The following is a 22,056-nucleotide window of genomic DNA, read 5'->3' as shown; positions in this document are numbered from 1 at the left end:
ACGGAATATCATAGCTATAATGTTACATCCTGAAGCAGTTCCTGTGAAAACAAGTTAAAAGGATACTGTTGCTGTCATGTCATGCATGTGGGCTTTTCAGACATTTTTGTTGGTCAGTGCAAATATGTCATGGTTTGCAAAGATACTATGTGTGTGTTAATTGGAAAATCAAATGCATTAAGCCAATTGGCTGAGATTGCAAGGACCTGGGAATCAGTTTGCAACAGTTGCTGTCCTGCTGCTGGACAACTGGCTTGAACAGGTTTCTCTCTCTGTTTACTGAGAGTTTACTGAGTACTGGCTGGAAAGAAGATGTCTCTGTACTCAGAGAGGCCTGGCTATTTCTGAGGCCTTATTTGTTACTGGTCTTCATTGAAGCAGATTTATGGACTAAGAAAGGACTGCTTATGACTGCTGATTTCTGTAAGCAATCAGAAGGACCACTGTAAATACCATTACAGTAGAGTCTCACTTATCCAAGCCTCTGGATTATCCAAGCCATTTTTGTAGTCAATGTTTTCAATATATCGTGATATTTTGGTGCTAAATTTGTAAATACAGTAACTACAACATAACATTACTGCGTACTGAACTGCTTTTTCTGTCAAATTTGTTGTATAACATGATGTTTTGGTGCTTAATTTGTAAAATCATAACCTATTTTGATGTTTAATAGGCTTTTCCTTAATGCCTCCTTATTATCCAAGATATTCGCTTATCCAAGCTTCTGCCGGCTCGTTTAGCTTGGATAAGTGAGACTCTACTGTATTCTGTTGATCTCTTGAACTTAGTAAACGTTCCTGTGTTATTTGTTCTGCAAAGCTGAGTGATGTATCATTCTGCAGGGTGACTGGGTTCATGAGCACACGTAAGAGCTTCTACCTATCATCTATAATCCCTAACAAAATAGAATGCCAAGCATAGCTCTTACATTATGTGTCATATTTTAATATGCTGTTGTTCTTTACCTCAATACATGGGGAGAGGCAAATAATAAATTAATAGTAAGAATATGATCATATCCTCTATATTGCCTCTTGATGTAGTATTTCTATGTGATAGCATAGTGAATGAATTGTGGCATAACAACAGTAGTCCAACAATGTATGAAGATTTTGCCATTGTCAGTTCAGAAGGTTGAGCAGAACTGCAATAAGCTCCTGACAAATAAGAGTAAGGTTTAGAATTGTATGACAATAAAGTTATGCTCCACTCAATAATGAAGAACAGGAGTCTAGAATATAGCCTACACAACTGCATCATCAACTACCAGAAAAATACTCATAATTCAACCATTCTAGTTTTTCACCTTAGTTTATAAGTGCAAGATACCTTACCCAAACAGATATAGAAGCCATCTGGCAAAATGTAATCCATCCTCCTAAACACCTTACAGCTCTCTCCCATTTCTATATTATCCCAAGAGTACAGCACCGACTTAGAATTTTCCACTTCTAATAAAATATTGGAAAACTGTGCAGTAGTTTAACAGTCTCCATTCAACATACAATAACAGTCTACCCTGGACAGGACATAAGCATATTAGAAACAATCCTGCTGGCCACAATTACAACCCTGGATCTATTAAACCATAGTTAGATACAGCCATGTATCAAGGAAATAATAATAATAATAATAATAATAATAATAATAATAATAATAATAATAATAAGCTGCTGTAAGAAAATCGCACAGACAGACTACAAACAGAGGCACAACTATGTGGCCCAAATGATTCATTGGAACTTATGCCTCAAGTACCACTTCCCTGCAGTAAAAAACTGGTGGGATCACAAACCTGCAAAGGTCATGGAAAATGAACACGCAAAGATACCATGGGACTTCCGAATCCAGACTGACAAAGTTCTGGAACACAACACACCAGACATCACAGTTGTGGAAAAGAAAAAGGTTTGGATCATTGATGTTGCCATCCCAGGTGACAGTCGCATTGACGAAAAACAACAGGAAAAACTCAGCCGCTATCAGGAACTCAAGATTGAACTTCAAAAACTGGCAGAAACCAGTGCAGATGGTCCCGGTGGTGATGGGCACATTGGGTGCCGTGCCAAAAGATCTCAGCCGGCATTTGGAAACAATAGACATTGACAAAATTACAATCTGTCAACTGCAAAAGGTCACCCTACTGGGATCTGCGAGCATCATCCGAAAATACATCACACAGTCCTAAACGCTTGGGAAGTGTTCGACTTGTGATTTTGTGATATGAAATCCAGCATATCTATCTTGTTTGCTGTGTCATAATAAATAATAATAATAATAATAATAATAATAATAATAATAATAATCTTTTTTTGCATTCTGTCCTATCTCCCCAAGGTGTCTCAGAGCAGATTCCAACAGATAAAAAAGAGGCAAACATTCAATACCTCACCACAAGTGCTAACATAAATACAATTACGACCCACCCAATCCCAAAAATAACGCAACATCAAGGAGTCAATTATTAAAAGAACCCATAATTGCATAAACAGCTACATTATAAATTATATCACACAATAAAAACAACAGATTATTTCTAGCCATTAAATTACCATTATTATGATTTAAACCACAAATGTACACATTGGTAATGATGCAAAGCACTTCATCCTTGCAGCTGGAGGGCACATAGCAGAAGCCAGAGGAACAGTTCCAATGGAACTCTGTGCAAGGGAATAGGTACTCCGCCTAAGCTCATCAGCTGGCCTTGCATCCATGTAGAGTAGTGGTTCTCAACCTGGGGTCCCCAGATGTTTTTTGGCCTTCAACTCCCAGAAATCCTAACAGTTGGTAAACTGGCTGGGTTTTCTGGGAATTGTAGGCCAAAAACATCTGGGGACCCAGCTGAGAACCAGTGATGTAGGACACAAGCAAGCAACTTGACCTGACACCTGGAGAATACACCCCCACCACACATATAGCTAAGCCAAATACCTACAATTTCTTCTGCTGTCCCTCTCAAAATGGTGACAGCAAGTGGTGGTACATCCTCCTGTTCCATTCCGAGAGGAACGTGAGAGAAAACAGAGGTATTAGGAGCAATTTAAGGTATTTATCATGGTGAGGTGAAGATATTTTTGCATACTTACCCATGCCAAAAGAGGTTTTCTGCATGTTTTGAATACAAAAATTGCCTCCAAATTAAGCTTTTTGATGGTGGGGTTGGGGACTCTGGGGTACTGATGAGGGTTTTCAGGAGCCACCAAATGGACTCTAGGGATAACTTGTAACCTTCAGGCCACATTTTGCCCACTACAGTGTAAACCAGGGGTCCCCAAACTTTTAAAGCAGGGGGCCGGTCCACAATCCTTCAGACTGTTGAGGGGCCAAATTATCATTTGAAAAAACAACAACAACAACAACAAAACAAATTCCTGTGCATACTGCACATGTCTTATTTGTAGTGCAACAACAACAATAACGAAAGAACAATACAATATTTAAAAAATGAAAACAATTTTAACCAACAAACCTATTAGGATTTCAATGGAAAGTGTGGGCCTGCTACTGGCCAATGAGATAGTCAAGTTAATTAGGATTGTTGTTGTTGTGTGCCTTCAAGTCATGTCAGACTTTGGCCGAGCCTAAGTCTAACATTAATTATTTATTTACTGTATTTATTTACTACATATATCCCACCCTTCTCACCCCGAAGGGGACTCAGAGCAGCTGTATGTACATACAATATATTATATTATTAGCATAACACAATATTAGCATTATATATTACTATATTGAACTATACTATTATATAATATGTAATATATACAATTAATATTATTATATGGTATTACTATTAGTATTATATTGTATAACATAAGATTATTATCAATATTATATGTATGTATTATATGTATTATATTATTAAAACTGATATAAAAATATTATATTATATTATAAAACTGAGGTCGGGGGCCAGGTAAATGACCTTGGAGGGCCGCATCCGGCCCCCGGGCCTTAGTTTGGGGACCCCTGGTGTAAACAATGGAGAACCCGAAGACTGAAACAATGGAACTGAAACAGATATTATTGAAAGCACCTATATCATCTCTCCAGTCAGGATCCTAAGACTCTATCCATGATGATCCTGGTATGGCCCCATGAGTGTACAGTTCTCTGGAGAGGGCGTCTCATCCCTTCATTTTTTTGGACCCAGTGGCGAAGTGTGTTAAAGCACTGAGCTGCTGAACTTGCAGACTGAAAGGTCCCAGGTTCAAATCCCAGGAGCAGAGTGAGCACCCACTGTTACTCCAGCTTCTGCCAACCTAGCAGTTCGAAAACATGCCAACGTGAGTAGAGAAATAGGTACCGCTGTGGCGGGAAGGTAACAGCGCTCCATGCAGTCATGCTGGCCACATGACCTTGGAGGTGTCTACAGACAACGCCAGCTCTTCGGCTTAGAAATGGAGATGAGCACCAACCCCCAGAGTCAGACATGACTGACTTAACATCAGGGGAAACCTTTACCTTTTATTTTAACTGATCCTGTGACAGAAATGCTCCATATATTACCATACAGTGATGCCTTGACTTAAGAGTTTAATGTGTTCCATGACTGAGCTCTTAACTCAAAATGCTCTTATCTCACAGCAAACATGCCCATTGAAATACATTTTTATCGTGTCAGAAACTACTTGAGAATGTACTGCAATGCATTGAAATTCACTGAAATGCTATTAATCCGTTCAGGCCCCCTCACACACAATTTTTTGTTACATGTTTTTTTAAATAAGAAAATATACTTTATAAATAACTAATAATGTATAAATGCACATTCACATGGAACAGTAAAAAAGAAAGATCAACTTTAAAATGGTAGAAGCACAACGTTGTGACAAGGAACCACATTCAAGGGAACAAAATGTGTGTTCGCCAGTGTAACAGCAAGGCAAAACCTGCACATTCACATGGAACAATAAAAAAAGCAAGAACAACTTCAAAATGGTAGAAACACAAAGTTGCAGCAAGGAAGCAGAAAGCACAAGGTGAAGAAGCAGAAGCATCATTTTCTTCATACTGTACTCATTTCAGCCTCCCTCCCTCTTTTGCTCTCTCCCTTTCTCTCTTCATGAAGCCAAACATACCAGCAATAAAAACCACAACAAATCAACTAACCCAAAGTTTCTCAAAGGAGACAAGAGCAAAGCAGACAGCAATCTCCCAGAGCAAACAAGAGCATGAGGCACAAGGCACAGAGGTTGCTCCCTTGAAGCCCTAAAGCCCTGTACTCTCACAGTAGCGCTCCCTCTAATGCTAGTTCTTAACACAAAATGTTGCTCTTGTCACACCAGTCTCTTAAAAGGTGCAGCTTTAGAGACATGGCCAGCAAAATAACCAGATGTTTCTTGCTCTCAGAAAGAAAGTTTTATTCTGAGAAACTAAGAAGAGGTAAAAAAAAAAAATAGAGTACTGGAGCTTCAGTGGTGCCTCTGAAATGGAGGGACCTTGAGCAATGATAATACATTGGCTTTTATAGTTACACAGTACTGTGCCACCCTTTTAGATATTGCTCAATTAAGCAATTTCACACCATAATCCAAGTCCCCACCTGCAGCTTCCCTCTGTCCAGTTCTTATCAGTAGGAACTGTTTATCCCGATTCAACACAAGCAAAGCAAGTGCTGATGTCAATAGGCAGGGGAGGGTCCGACAAACCTCATGCTTGTCACGGCCATCTGTGTCCAGCAGGGTGGGATATGGGATGCTCACGCTCTTATGTCAAAGTGAAACTAAGGATGAGTGACAGCTCTTAACTCAAAATGCTCTTAAGTTAGGATGCTCTTAAGTAGAGACTCCACTGTATTTCTGTTTGCATTTGTCTATTACACAATGCCTCGTACTGACTTCTGAATTTGCCTTGTTTATGTTTTTCTGCCTCTTTCACATAAACAGCTTTTCTCCACTATTGTATGTATTGCAATCTGTACACAATCCAGAGTAATTGGGATGGGAGGTAAGGAGAAACCTGCCAAGCATGAGTACATGTTCGTACTCCGCCTTTGCTCCGTCCAGATTAAAATAGCTGACTTGTGTTAGTGAAATTTGGGCTGCTAGGCAATATGGTGGCCCTGGTGGCACAGTGCGCTAAAGCACTGAGCTGCTGAACTTGCAGACCAAAAGGTGCCAGGTTCAAATCCCGGGAGCGGAATGAGCACCCGCTGTTAGCCCCAGCTCCTGCCAACCTAGCAGTTCGAAAACATGCAAAATGTGAGTAGATCAATAGGTACCGCACCGGCGGGAAGGTAACAGCGCTCCATGCAGTCATGCCAGCCACATGACCTTGGAGGTGTCTACAGACAATGCCGGCTCTTCGGCTTAGAAATGGAGATGAGCACCAACCCCCAGAGTCGGTCACGACTGGACTTGACGTCAGAGGAAAACCTTTACCTTTACCTAGGCAATATGAACTCATTCCTGGGGGCAGTCTATGAGTTTCCCTTGTCCTGTCTCTGGCCTGTATGGAAAACACTGGGATGAAACTGGCAAGACATTTAGGTATCATGTAGGGGAAAGTGTGTGAAAGATCCAGATCCATCATGACATTCCTACAATGGAGCCATCACCAACAACATGATTGGTGAGGAGTGACAGAACTGTCAAATGGACCTTTGTTTTGGAAACACACATAATCGGGACTGTGTTACCCTGGTGTGATAATATACATATCAGAACCACAGGATCATTCTGCTAGATAACATTTTACAAAAATCTAAAATCTAAACATTGTATGCTGCAAGTAAGACTATGAATAGAAGGAGAAAAAATGGTCACTTGATAGCTTTAAGGACTTTGCATTGATAATACATTGAAAGACTGGCCTAGTAGCTTAGTTGCAAGAAATATAATGATGTTTGATAATGAGATCTTATGAATATAAACAAAGTAGCCACTTTACCAAATGCATAATAAAAATAATTGAAGGGATATCATTGAATTTCCTACGAAACACTTCTGAATTCAATAACTGCAAGGGGAGGAATTTGTCAAACAGAGATGAGCCTCTGTCAATTGACTGCAGCATTTGTCAACAAAAGAAATGCCTGGTTTTAATCACAAATTTGGGCTATTTCAACCAACAGCAAACATGTTTTGAAGAAATTCTCACTATATTTGCTTCCATTCAAAATTACCTCTCACACTTTCAAACATTTATTTACTTTATTTCTATCCTGCTCTTCTTACCCTTGCAGGGGACTCAGAGCAAACACCTGATCTGATCAAAGATGCTTCTACCACAATGTGGACAAAAACAAAACAATGTGAAGATCTTAGAAGAGTTACTGTATATCTCTGTTCAGTTTCTGAACATACTGTGATCATTGAATTTGGGCTGCTATTAAATTCAAAGATATATCATGACATAGATTCTAGTTTTGTTGGTCACCACAAAATCAAAATTACATACACAGTAGCAGGAAAAGTACACAGTTTTCACAGATGCGAACCACAAAATTATTCCCTGTAAGAACAGAATTACTGCTTTTCAATAAACATAGAAATAATTACTTGTTTTGAGTAATTAACAAAACTACTAGCCAGGATGTAAGGGTTAGGTTAAAACTGCAGCAGACATATGATTTAAACAACTTTCTATTAGAGACACATGGAAAGAGGAAGAAGTGAACTCTGAAAGGCAAAAGAAGTACAATGTCAGGAGTTACTAAGCTGCTTGCTTCCTAGCTGAATTTACCTAGAAACTAATCTCAGGAGACAGAATAGATGAAGGAAACAGATAAGGGAATTCAGCACTCCAATTTCCTCACTCCTCTAAAAACATAAAATCAACTCTTCTAAACTGTACAGGTGACAGAGGGATACTTTGTTTCATATCAACAAATAGTTTTACCCAGTTCTGAGATACGTCCATTCAAACATTAACAGTGACATAATTCAGTTTCACAGACATTTCAGAGGTTTAATCTATAAACTTCAATGAAGTACTGGAAACACATTTCTGTTGGCATCATCAGGAGGATACTTTGAAAGTTGTAATTGTGCCAAATATCTAGTGACTAGGAAGTGCCGGCCACATGACCTTGGAGACGTCTACAGACAACGTTGGCTTTTCAGCTTAGAAATGGAGATGAGTCTAGTTGGATACAACTAGACTTAATGTCATGGGAAAACCTTTACCATTACTAGGGAGCCGTGCTGGCGCAATGGGTTAAACACTTGTGCCGGCTGAACTGCTGTCCTGAAGGTTGGGTCACTGACCTGAAGGTTGCCGGATCAAATCCGCGAGAAGGGGCGACCTCTTGTCTGTCAGCTCTAGCTTGCAAGGACATTAGAGAAATCTCCCAGGAACATATCTGGGCATCCCCTAGGCAACGTCTCTATAGAGGGCCAATTGTCTCACACCAGAAGCAGTATGTTCTCAAGTCACTTCTGACAAAATTAAAAAATCTATGACTACCTTACACCAATACATGTGAACAGTCCCAGTTTTTAAATGTTCATTAGTATAAAGATGACCCTTCCAAAAGTTCAAAAATAGTTTTCTGGAGAAGTGATTGCAAAAAAAAAAAAAGATTTATAAAAGTACGAAAGGACATATGCTACGGAACCATGATTATAAAAAACACTCTTATGGATTTTGTCAATAATAGATATAAGACCTTCAAATCAGAATAGAATCTTGGACAAATTTCTCCAACTGAAAACATATAATCCAAATCAAACCTTCAAAGCACTACAACACTCTAAGGACCTTGTCTAATTTTCTCGTTTTATATATCCATGCAAAATGTTTGGAAACCACAACATCAACACAGAACAGGACCCAGCTAACTGGTGTCTAAGGAACTCTAACATAAAAGGTAAAGGGTTTATATAATTTATGCCAGAAGTGAATTATATTTTAAAAGATATTACAGTAGAGTCTCACTTATCCAAGCTAAACGGGCCAGCAGAAGCTTGGATAAGCAAATATCTTGGATAATAAGGAGGGATTAAGGAGAAGCCTATTAAACATTAAATTAGGTTATGATTCTACAAGTTAAGCACCAAAACATCATGTTATACAACAAATTTGACAGAAAAAGTAGTTCAATGCACAGTAATGTTATGTTGTAATTACTGTATTTACGAATTTAGCACCAAAATATCATGATATATTGAAAACATTGACTACAAAAATGGCTTGGATAATCCAGAGGCTTGGATAAGCGAGGTTTGGATTAGTGAGACTCCACTGTACTACTATATTTATACAGTTATCTATCACTATCCTGGAAGATATACAGGATTATATTATTATAGGCTCCCAGCAACCTAGCAGGTTAAACTGCTGAGCTGCTGAACTTGCCTCAGCTTCTGCCAACCTAGCAGTTTGAAAACATGCGAATGTGAGTAGATCAATAGGTACTGCTCTGGCCGGAAGGTAACGGCACTCCATGCAATCATGCCGGCCACATGCCTTGGAGGTGTCTATGGACAACGCCGGCTCTTCTGCTTAGAAATGGAGATGAGCACCAACCCCCAGAGTCAGGCACAACTAGACTTAATGTCAGGGGGAAACCTTTATGTTACTCAAGTTTACAAAGCATAGGGTCTGTCCATTGGCACAAATGTCCTTCTCTTAAACAGAAAGTTTGCTCTTCCTCAAGATCTCAAGCCCCTCTCAAAGTGCTAACCACCATACTTTAAGTGTCAAATTATTCTCCTTGGAAAGTCCTTGTTCTGTGGATAAGCGAGGGAATCAATGTATTGATGCTGTTATTGCTGCGTTCTTTTAAGTAACACTCAAAACACAACGAAGGTGGCACAGTTGGACAGAGGATTGTTGGGTGTCCCTCATTTGAAAAGAAAATATGTCTAAAGGAACAACCTTAAGTAACAGCTGTGCAGCTGAGAAACAAATTACTGCCTAGGGTTTATTTTTGTTTTGAATGTTAATAAAATCATGTGTACATAGAAACACTTTCTTCAACATTAAATGCTACACTTTAAATGTTATGAAAATTCAATACCCCCACAGGAAATGTGCATTATTCAGGGAACACATGCAGACAGTGTTCCAGAAGTAAGACACAAATCCTAACTTCTGTACAATTGTATAGAAAGATCTGAAATTCTTTGAATATTTTGATGAATTATTACATATTTCAACTGACTATTTTAGGCATCTATGCTTTCGTCTTTACATCTGTTCACATACTCGGTAATTCTCTGTATGTGACATACGGATAGCTCTTTGTAACTAATTTTCTTCCCCTTTCCCCCATATCTTTGTTACCATATCTATTTACTGCAAATATCAAGAGCTCAGTTTACATGTTAAGTGAAGTTACACATTTCCCACATAGTTTGCTATTAGATTATACTAGCCGTGTAGCCATAATCTAGAAGACTGCTCCAGGAAATTCATCTTCATGTAGTTATTGTGGCAATTATGATGTCCCCAAGCCTCGTTGCATTAGATCACAAGTACAATCTCTCTTTCAAGAAGTGGATCTCACATTCCAACTTTGTCACATGCCTGCCAATTAATTCCTACATTTTTGTCTCCTTACATAACTAATCAAAATGTGTAATCATATCTACCCTGTTTCCCCCAAAATAAGACAGGGTCTTATATTAATTTTTGCTCCAAAAGATGCGTCAGGGCTTGTTTTCTTATTTTCCCAAATTGACTTTTTAAAGGTCTTATTTTGGGGAAAACAGGGTATGTGTTTTAGCACACTGAAAAAGGCAGGAGCGAGGAAGAAATTTACAACAACATGCTTTGCTATAGTTGGATATATATATAGATATAGATATATATACTTACAGTCTCTCCAGCTCTTTCAGGTCCTGGAATGCTCCTCTCTCAATTGTACTAATCTTGTTTTCCATGAGTTGACTGAAATGTAGAATAAATCGTTTAAAGTAGCCAACAAGCAAACAATGATTAACACCTGTTATTATTGCATTTCAGCAATGGGAAACATGCCGCCACTTCTCCTTTATGAACTCTGCAGTTCTCACTGTGTCCGCCTTTCCGTCCAATTTAATGTGTTTAAGACCTGTCACCTTGCCCTGCACTATGACTTATGTCGAAGGGGGAGAAAAACCACACTTTCCATTTCTAAAATGAGGCCTTAAACCTGTTAACTAGCATAGAAGGCCAAAGGTGAGGGAAATATATGCTTTTCTTAAGGTAAAAAAAATGTAACAATATTGATAAAGCTACTGTTCAAAAGTACAATATACAAAACATGTACGATAGTACACAGAAGCAGATTTTAAAAATCCAATTAACAGAAACACATTTCAGTCCAAAGTTTAGCCACTGAAACATTCACTGTAAAACGTTTTCCTTAACAAGGAAAGTTTGTAATCTCTCGCCTTTGGAAGGAAAAATCAAAATTAATTCTACTCATTATGGTTTTCCTCTCCTAGTGATTGGCCTTCTTAAGTATTCCCCAAATCAAAATATGAAGCCTACAAAGAATGAGAGAGGGCCGTTTTAAATTAAAGAAAACAAGCTTTAGGTCTAATAAAGCTATTTTGGAGTTTAAATCAATGTTATCAGCATGTGATCTAAAATCAAATTAAGATTCATTACATCTTTTGCCAGATTTTTCTTGCATGCCAAACTTATTTTCATTTTTAAAAGACCAGCAATCCTAAATCATCAATGCTCTCAGTAAATTATTTTTTAAAGGGGTGAGGGGGACACAGAACTTGCTAAAGCAGACTTTAGAAAGAAACAGATATTTTACAATATTTACACATTCAAGAAAAGAATAAAATCACAAATGGCCACAATACAGCATTGGTCATGTGGCATCCTTCCAAACATTTATGTCATTTCCTAACTGCTTTTTCTCATAAGTTTGGATGTTACTGTTGTAGAGGTTAAATAAAGAATTAGTCTTGCTCATTACAGAAGTTGTTCTGAACAGAACTGTACATCTGCAGCATACCATTTTAAAAGACGTAGCAAAAACCAAAAAACAACTTACAGAACTCGAAGGTGCCGTAGGCCAGCAAAATCAGTCTTGGTGATCCTTGTGATATTATTCCCATTAAGATCCCTAAGAAGAACATGTCAGCAATAAAATTAAACATTCCACAAGTATTGGCTTTATTGTTTATTATAAACTCTCTCTCTCTCTCTCTCTCTCTCTATATATATATATATATATATATATATATATATATATATATATATATATAACATTTTGAATTACTTTTTGACCCACCCTCATATGCATTCATATAGATATAGATTAGATATAGATGAATATGAGGGTGGGTCAAAAAGTAATGCCTCAATTTCTCTAACTTTTATTTCTTTCACAGCTACTAGACTATCTATGCATGATATGATATAGGTAGCCTTACTCTACTGATACAGTCTTTTCTTTTTCCAATTGACTGATTAGAACCATAAACCTGAAGCTAAAAGAAAGAGTAATCATTGAATTTCTGGCAAAAGAAGGTTGTGCACCTAAGGAAATCCATAATCGTTTGAAGCATGTTTATGATTTGGCCCCTTCTGACTTTTACCTGTTTGGACCCTTAAAAGACAATCTACGTAAATAGAGATTCAATTCCTTGAAAGACATTAAAACAACTTTAAAAATCACGGGCCACGAAGCAAAACCCAGAATTTTTCCAAAATGGTTTTGATGCCTGGGTTAAATGATGGCACAAATGTGTACAAATTGATGGTGGCTATGTTGAATGGTAGTTTTGTGTACAGGACAGTTCAGGCTATGATCTGTAGCAACTTTTGCTGTTATATGTTCATTCATAATGTTTTTATGACACAGGAGGCAAAAACTTTTTGACCCACCCATGTGTGTGTGAGAGAGATAGAGAATGTGTGTATGTATATATAAATATAAATATAAATATATAATCTTTTTCATGTGAATCCTAGCTTTGGTTGAAAGTCTTTATAGCATCTTTTTCAAAAAAAAGTTTTGGTTCTCTCAAAATAAATTGCACTATGTGGATTTTATTTGATTTTTCATGATAGGAATACTATGTGAAGGCAAAGCGTGCTGCAGTTTTGGGTGAATACAATTACGACACATATACTGAGTATTATGATTGTATAGTCAGTTCTGGAAACTATAAATAATAAAAGAAGATTCCTTGGCCCACTTGTTGAGTCATGTGCCCACAGCTGACTGTGAGATTTTCCTCTCGTCCCAGCTTCCACGGGAGAAAAGCTGGCAGGAGCACGACCGTGGGCCAGGGCTGGGGATCTAGTGAATGGAGGAACAGGGAAAGAGTGGTAGTAAAAATCTTTGACAGCTTTCCCAGGACCTAAGGCTTTTCTCAAAGGCATAATCAATTATGTAGAATTCCTTTTAAAAAGGTGGAGGGTTTGCTGCTAACCTAAACTTCTCTACATTTGAACAATATTGATAAATAATGGGAAAGTCATTCCATTTAGATTTCATATCAGAACATAAATCCGTCCTTTTTTTGTTTCTGTTAGATAGCTGAGAAACAAATACATTCACGGAACTAATATTCATTAGTCCTGAATAAATATTACAAATACCTTACGTTAAAAATTATTACTCTCAGAGTAATTTATGGAAATGGTCTTGATATGAAACAAATATTATGTATATTATTGGAGGGAAGGATGGTTGGAATCAGCACAGGAGGAATAATAATAATAATAGATTTCTCTCCCTCCTCAGACAAATAAGTCACTTTGAATATATATATATTCTTGGTAAAGACTAGTTTAATTTTGTTTCCAAAAGAGACTGTGATTCTTTCCAGATTTTTCTTCCCTCCCAAATTAAATAAATGATACCAACGAAACAGGACATGTTTTGAAATACTTGTGCATCTGTCATCATTTGTGGGGGGGAAAATTAATGCCTCAAAAGTATGTAGTGGATTTATTTAATTTATTGGCATCAAAGAAGCTACCTGGTTCCCCCTTCTCAATATTCTGGCTCGGTTTGGAATAATAAACTTCATGCTGTGGGAGCAAAGGGCAAACTTTTTTTACGTTTCGAGAGAAACTGCTAAAAAGTAAAAACTCCTCAATCTGCAGATTTGGGTGGTTTGCACAGAAGAGTGTCCTGGAAATATGACAGCTTACCCTCAACTCCAAATAGTGTGCATAGACATTGTTTAGAGAAGCACTAAACATTCAGCTTTTGTGTGTGTGCAAAATAATGTTTTTAAATGCAGTTATATTATGCTCCAGTACTGGAAATATCTTTCACCTGGAGTACTCAAGGGCATTCTTTCACGATTAATGCAGATTGTATCTCTGTTTGCACCAATATTTTTACATAATTGTATATGTGTGTGTGTGTGTATGTGTATGTATGTATGTATGTATGTGTATGTATATATATGTGTGTGTGTAAATATATATATATATATATATATATATATATATATATATATATATATATATATGTATAGTGTGTGTATATGCGTGTTGACACAGAGCACAATCACAGGAAAAATGAAATTATCAGGGTCAAGTCCTGGCCAGTCCACTCAAAAACAGTACAATTTCACCTTTAAAATATTACAAATTCATCTTCCTAATGGAACCGTCTCTGCTGCCCTGAAGAAGCGTTGTTTTACAAGCTGTTTGGTACAAACTACCACGCCAGGACAGAGGCTTTTCTGCAGGGATGGAGAGATAGGTGGAGAAGAGGAACGGAGAAAGAAAAGGACCCAAACATCCAAGGAGCAACCCATTCTGTTTATGACTGGGACTGTGCTGGGTGGGGAAAGCAAAGTAGTGGAACGAATGGCTTGGTCCTTTCATGTCTCCTAGCATTACGCTTGGAACCCATAATGAGAATTGCAGGAAAACGTACTGGGGGTGGGGGGGAGGAGAGACTGGAAATGGGGGCGAGAAAACAAGTTGACTTTCTGATATCCATCATTTCAAAGGCATGGAAATGCCGAGCCACACCAGAAGCATATAGAAGTCTGAAATAAGAAGAAAGGGGATTTGGGCTCTGAAAAATTCTCCAAAAGAAGCCATTGCTCATGTTGTAGGTTTGCAGAAGAGAGGAAGTAATCTGAGATAAGTGTGCTACACCCAGGCCCCTTCTACAGTTGTATAAAATTCACATTGAATTGGAGGATATGTCAGTGTGTACTCAAATAATCCAGTTCAAAGCAGATATTGTAGATTATCTGCCTTGATATTATGAGTTATATGGAAGTGTGGAAGGCCCTGAGACCCCTTCTACACTGCCCTATAAACCAGATTATCAAATCAGATTTTTTTCGTGTCAGGAGTGATTTGTGATCTGGTGTGACAGGATTGGCTGTCTGGAAGGACGTTGCTCAGGGGACACCCAGATGTTTTACTATCCTGTGGGAGGCTTCTCTCATATCCCCAAATGGGAAGCTAGAGCTGACAGATGGGAGCTCACCCCACTCCCCGGATTTCAACTCCCTCTATCAGCTCCAGCTCCATGTGGGGACATGAAAGAAGCCTTTTACCAAGGATGGTAAAAACATAAAAACATCCGGGCGTCCCCTGGGCAACGTCCTTGCAGACGGCCAATTCTCTCACTCCAGAAGCAACTCCGGTTGCTCCTGACACAGAAAAAGAAAAACTGCCAACCTTTCGGTCAGCAGTCCTGCCAACACAAGGGTTTAACCCATTGTGCCACAGGTGTGATACGGCCTAAGGGCTAATCAATAAATTTATTAACTAACTACCAATTGCACCACAGGGGGTCCACCAAATCAGATAATCCACATTATCTGTTTTGAACTGGATTATGACTCTAGATTGCCATAATCTAGGCCTCTTCCACACAGCTATATAAAATCTACACTGAACTGAAGGATATGGCAATGTGGACTCCGATGATCCAGTCCAAAGCAGATATTGTGGATTATCTGCCCTGATATTATGGATTATATGGCTGTGTGGAAGGGCCCTGAGACTGCTTCTACACTGCCATATAATTTAAATTATCAAATCAGATGATACACATCATCTGCGTTGAACTGGATTATTTGCATCCACACTGCCATATCGCCCAATTCAATGCAGATAATCTGGATTTTAGGTGGCATTGTAGAAGGGGGCTTAGACTCCTTCTACACAACTGAATAAAATCCCACATTATCTGCTTTGAACTGGAATATATGGCAATGTGGACTCGGGGCTCTACCACACAGCCATATAACCCAGAATATCAAGACTGGAAATCCCATAATATCTGCTTTAATTTCGTTATCTGAGCCCACATTCAGATAATGGGGCATTTTCTGCCTTGATATTCTGGGATATAGGGCTGTATGGAAGGGCCATCAGTTATATGAGTTCACACTGCCATATATTCCATTTCAAAGCAGATATTGTGGGATTTCCCGCCTTGATATTCTGGGTTATATGGCTGTGTAGAAGGGCCCTGAGATAACCCAGTTCAAAGCAGATATTGTGGGTTATTCTGCCTTGATATTCTGGGTTATAGGGCTGTGTGGAAGGGCTGATTTGATAATTTGAATTATAGGGTAGTGCAGAAGCAGCCTCAGGCCCCTTCCACATAGCTAAATAAAATCCCACAATATCTGCTTTGAAGTGGGTTATATGGCAGTGTGGACTTGGATAAACCAGTTCAAAGCAGATATTGTGGGTTATTCTGCCTTGATATTCTGGGTTATATGGCTGTGTGGAAGGGCTGATTTGAACTATGTGGCTGTGTAGAAGCAGCCTCAGTTCCCTTCCACACAGCTGAATAATATGGCAGTGTGGATTCAGATAAACCAGTTCAAAGGAGATAGTACTGTAGGTTATGTTGCCCTGATATTCTGGGTTCTATAGCTTTGTGGAAGGGCCCTCAGGGCCATATAACCCATAAGATCAGGGCAGATAATCCAAAATATCTGCTTTGAACTTGATTATCCAGGAAAAAAGAGTAGATGAACTAGAAAGAATGCCTCCCTCCCTGCAAGGATGGCTGTCTGAGCCATGTGCATTCATTGAACCATCAGAAAACCTGAAACCCATACAGAACTATTGGGGAAAAAACTTAGGCCCCTTCCATACAGCCCTATAACCCAGAATATCAAGGCAGATAACCCACAATATCTGCTTTGAATTGGAATATATGGCAGTGTGGACTCACATAACTGGCAGCCCTTCCATATAGCCATATAGCCCAGTATATCAAGGCAGAAAATACCACATTATCTGAATGTGGACTCAGATAACCCAATGCAAAGGAGATATTGTGGGATTTTCTGTCTTGATATCCTGGGATATAGGGCTGTGTGGAAGGTCCCTCAGATAACCCAGTTCAAATGAGATATTGTGGGTTATTCTGCATTGATATTCTGGGATATAGGGCTGTGTGGAAGAGATCTTGGATAACCCAGTCCAAAGGAGATAATGTAGGATTTTCTGCCTGGATATTCTGAGATATAGGGCTGTGTGGAAGAGATCTTGGATAACCCAGTTCAAAGGAGACATTGTGAGATTTTTTTTGCCTTGATATCTGGGGATATGGGGCTGTGTGGAAGGGCCCTCGGATAACCCAGTTCAAAGGAGATATTGTGGGATTTTCTGCCTGGATATCCCGGGATATGGGGCTGTGTGGAAGGGATCTTGGATAACCTGGTTCAAAGGAGATCTTGTGGGATTTTTTGCCTGGATATCCTAGGATATGGAAGGGCCCTCAAAAGAACTCATTTCAAAGGAGATATTGTGGGATTTTCTGCCTGGATATTCTGGGATATTGGGATAAGCAGAAGGGCCCTCAGATAACCCAGTTCAAAGGAGATATTGTGGGATTTTCTGCCTGGATATCCTGGAATATAGGGCTATGTGGAAGGGTTCTTGGATAAGAAAGTCCAAAGGAGATATTGTGGGATTTTCTGCCTGGATATCCTGGGATATGGGGCTGTGTGGAAGGGCCCTCAAGATAACTAATTTCGAATGAATTATTGTGGGATTTTCTGCCTAGATATCCTGGGATATAGGGCTGTGTGGAAGGGATCTTGGATAAGAAAGTCCAAAGGAGATCTTGTGGGATTATCTGCCTGGATATCCTGGGATATGGGACTGTGTGGAAGGGCCCTCAAGAGAACTCATTTCAAAGGAGATATTGTGGGATTTTCTGCCTGGATATTCTGGGATATTGGGATAAGCAGAAGGGCCCTCAGATAACCCAGTTCAAATGAGATATTGTGGGATTTTCTGCCTGGATATCCTGGAATATAGGGCTATGTGGAAGGGTTCTTGGATAAGAAAGTCCAAAGGAGATATTGTGGGATTTTCTGCCTGGATATCCTGGGATATGGGGCTGTGTGGAAGGGCCCTCAAGATAACTAATTTCAAATGAATTATTGTGGGATTTTCTGCCTAGATATCCTGGGATATAGGGCTGTGTGGAAGGGATCTTGGATAAGAAAGTCCAAAGGAGATCTTGTGGGATTATCCTGGGCTATATGGAAGAGTTCTTGGATAACCCGGTTCAAAGGAGATATTGTGGGATTTTCTGCCTGGATATTCTGTGATATTGGGATAAGCAGAAGGGCTCTCAAATAACCCAGTACAAAGGAGATACTGTGGGATTTTCTGCCTGGATATCCTGGGATATAGGGCTGGTGAAAGGACCCTAAGTTTCCCCTCGCGGGTGGGAAGAGTGTGCTCAAACTTCGGCCCTGCGGTGCTCCCAAATGCTGCTCTGCGGGGCACGCATGGAGCTAGGAAAGTATAGGAAAGTGTAGATTGGGGGAGAAGGGAGGAATCAAAGCAGAAACGCGCAGGAAAAGAAAGCTAGGAGTTTGTTTGCCTGTCCTCTCTGGAATAAGGATGGTAAGGATAGGCAAGGACTTACAGGCGTTCGGTGTTGCGGGGGACGTTCCTCGGGACGCTCCGCAGCGCCAGCCCGTGACAGTCCACGGTGCTGCCCGAGCAGGAGCACTGAGCCGGGCAGGGCTGCGGCGCCACCGCCCCGGGATGGAGCAACAGCGCCAGAAGCAGCGTCCCCAGCGCCTTCATCCTCCCCGAAGAAGAAGAAGAGCAACAACAAGAAGAACAAGCCAACTCCCAAATCCGCCAAGTTCGGTGCAAATCCCGGCGCGAAGACGAGCCCAATCCCCGCTCCTCCTCGTGGCCGGAGCAGCCGCGTCCTCCTCGGCTTCAGCAGCAGCCTCCGTCCCCGCTGCCGCTCCTGCCTCCGCCGCCTCCTCGGTCGCCGCCTCGCTGCTGCTGCGCCGCTTCGCAAAGCCCTCGCCGTTCCCCGCCGCCTTCGCCGAACTGCATTGCGACCGCCGCCAAGGTCCGCCTATCGCGGGAGACGCCGGGGCTGCATGCCTGCCTCAAGCCCGAAGGCGCAGGCAGCTCCCTCCGCGCACTCCGAGGGAAGCAGGGCGCCTGTTAAATGGCATCCCAAAGGGGGGAGAGAGGAGCAGGAGGAGGAGGAGGCAGGCTGCGCCCCACTCGCACACACAGCCACACACTCGCCTCCTGCAACTCCTCCCACAGGCTACTTAGCGGAGGGGAAAGGGGCGCAGGAGGGGGAGCCTTCCTTCAGGTGAGGCTCCTTCAGTCCTGGAAGGAAGACCAGCCTCAGAAAGCAGCACACCTGAGCAGCAGCCTGTACAGTCTCTCCCATTGGACACCTTAAGATAGGGGGATCTGTCCCAACAATGTGGTTGTACCTTCTCCCATAGAATCGTAGAGTTGGAAGAGACCTCATGGGCCATCCAGTCCAACCCCCTGCCAAGAAGCAGGAAATCACATTCAAAGCACCCCCGACAGATGGCCATCCAGCCTCTGCTTTAAAAGCCTCCAAAGAAGGAGCCTCCATCACAGTCCGGGGAGAGAGTTCCACTGCCAAACAGCCCTCACAGTGAGGAAGTTCTTCCTGATGGGGTTGTTGTATGTACAGTAGAGTCTCACTTATCCGACACTCACTTATCCAATATTCTGGATTATCCAACACATTTTTGTAGTCAATGTTTTCAATACATTGTGATATTTTGGTGCTAAATTCATAAATACAGTAATTACTACATACCCTGTTTCCCCTAAAATGAGACATCCCCAGAAAATAAGACCTAGTAGAGGTTTTGCTGAATTGCTAAATATAAGGCCTCCCCTGAAAGTAAGACCTAGCAAAGTTTTTGTTTGGAAGCATGCCCGCCAAATAGAACACCCGAGCATGCAGGATAAGTAAATGTACATACCATAGAGTGTTGTACATGGAAATACTGGTAGTAACAAGAAATTCTTGATAGGATTCACAGTTTGTCTGGTTATGCTGGTTTGTGATGACAACTACTGTACAGTATATAATAAATGTTAATTTTTTTGTTCAACAATAAATGTGAATTCTTCTTCATGGAAAAATAAGACATCCCCTGAAAATAAGACCTAGAGCATCTTTGGGAGCAAAAATTAATATAAGACACTGTCTTATTTTCGGGGAAACACGGTAGCATTACTGTGTATTGGACTACTTTTTTGTCAAATTTGTTGACTAACATGATGTTTTGCTGCTTAATTTGTAAAATCATAACCTAATTTGATGTTTAATAGGCTTCTCCTTAATCTCTCCTTATTATCCAACATATTCGCTTATCCAACGTTCTGCCGGGCTGTTTACGTTGGATAAGCGAGACTCTACTGTATTTCGGGCTGTGTGGCCATGTTCCAGAAGTATTCTCTCCTGACGTTTCGCCCACATCTATGGCAGGCATCCTCAGAGGTTGTGAGGTATGGATAAACTAAGTAAGGAAAGGAAAGAATATATATCTGTGTAGAGTCCAGGGGGTGTCAAGAGTCCTTTGGCACTGGGAAGCCAGCATTAATGTTTCAGTTAATCACCCTAATTAGCATTGGAAAGGTTTTGTCTCTTGCCTGGGGGCATCCTTTGCTCAGTCATTAGCTGTCCTCTGCCCTCAGAGTGCTGCCACACCCTGGACTCTACACAGATATATATTCTTTCCTTTCCTTACTTAGTTTATCCATACCTCACAACCTCTGAGGATGCCTGCCATAGATGTGGGCGAAACGTCAGGAGAGAATACTCCTGGAACATGGCCACACAGCCCGAAAGACATACAACAACCCTGTGATCCTGGCCATGAAAGTCTTCGACAACACATTCTTCCTGATGTTCAGTTGGAATCTCCTTTCCTGTAGTTTGAAGCCATTGTTCCGCGTCCTAGTCTGCAGGGCAGCAGAAAACAAGCCTGCTCCCTCCTCCCTGTGACTTCCCCTCACATATTTATACATGGCTATCATGTCTCCTCTTAGCCTTCTCTTCTGCAGGCTAAACATGCCCAGTTCTTTAAGCCTCTCCTCATAGGGCTTGTTCTCCAGACCTTTCATCATTTTAGTCGCCCTCTTCTGGACACATTCCAGCTTGTCAACATCTCCCTTCAACTGCGGTGCCCAGAATTGGACGCAGTATTCCAGGTGTGGTCTGACCAAGGCAGAATAGAGGGGGAGCATGACTTCCCTGGATCTAGACGCTATACCCCTATTGATGCAGGCCAAAATCCCATTGGCTTTCTTAGCAGCTGCATCACATTGCTGGCGCATGTTTAACTTGTTGTCCACAAGGACTCCAAGACTGGACTACTGTAATGCCCTCTACATTGGCCTTCCTTTCTCGGTGATCCGGAAGCTCAAGTTGGTACAAATTGCAGCTGTTCGACTTCTTGCGGGAGTCCTGATGATATGTCATATAACACCAATCTTACTGCAGCTGCACTGGTTACCAATTGAGCACTGGATCACTTTCAAAGTGATGGTACTTACCTTTAAGGCCTTACATGGTCTAGGGCCAATGTACCTGAGGGACCGCCTCACCCCCTACCAACCCCAAAGATCCCTCCGTTCTGAGAACCAAGATCTATTGGAAGTTCCCAGTTTTAAGACCTTGCGTCTAACAGCAACTAGACGTAGAGCTTTTACAGCAGTGGCGCCATCACTCTGGAACACTCTGCCACCTGAAGTTTGTGCCTTGCGGGACTTATCAGTCTTCCGCAGGGCATGTAAGACACACCTGTTTTGGCAGGCTTTTGATCTCCGTTATTGCAGTTTTTAAATTGCTTAGATTTTAGCTTGTTCTTGTAAGCCGCTCCAAGCCCT

The 22,056-nt window shown here is 40.8% G+C and overlaps 1 protein-coding gene across 13 annotated transcripts in view; it reads right to left on the bottom strand.

Annotated features, from left to right (window-relative positions):
• Positions 1–19,417, bottom strand: part of slit2 (slit guidance ligand 2) — a 344,726-nt gene extending 325,309 nt beyond the window's left edge. For 4 of the 13 annotated variants that reach the window (XM_062982132.1, XM_062982134.1, XM_062982141.1 and 1 more), the window contains exons 1-3: positions 18,791–19,413; positions 11,948–12,019; positions 10,771–10,842 (exon numbers count right to left, since the gene is read on the bottom strand). In XM_062982132.1, coding sequence (XP_062838202.1) covers positions 10,771–10,842; positions 11,948–12,019; positions 18,791–18,954 — 308 coding nt within the window. In that variant the 5' untranslated portion in view covers positions 18,955–19,413. Of the gene's footprint in view, positions 1–10,770; positions 10,843–11,947; positions 12,020–18,790 lie in introns of all 13 variants that reach the window. The other 9 variants (XM_062982139.1, XM_062982138.1, XM_016993894.2 and 6 more) reach the window with 6 other exon arrangements.
• Between the last annotated feature and the right edge of the window lie 2,639 nt (positions 19,418–22,056).

Source organism: Anolis carolinensis, chromosome 5 (assembly GCF_035594765.1).
Source record: "Anolis carolinensis isolate JA03-04 chromosome 5, rAnoCar3.1.pri, whole genome shotgun sequence".
Classification (NCBI taxonomy): Eukaryota; Metazoa; Chordata; class Lepidosauria; order Squamata; family Dactyloidae; genus Anolis; species Anolis carolinensis.
Note: the sequence above shows the minus strand (reverse complement) of the source record. Positions and strands in the feature narration are given on the sequence as shown.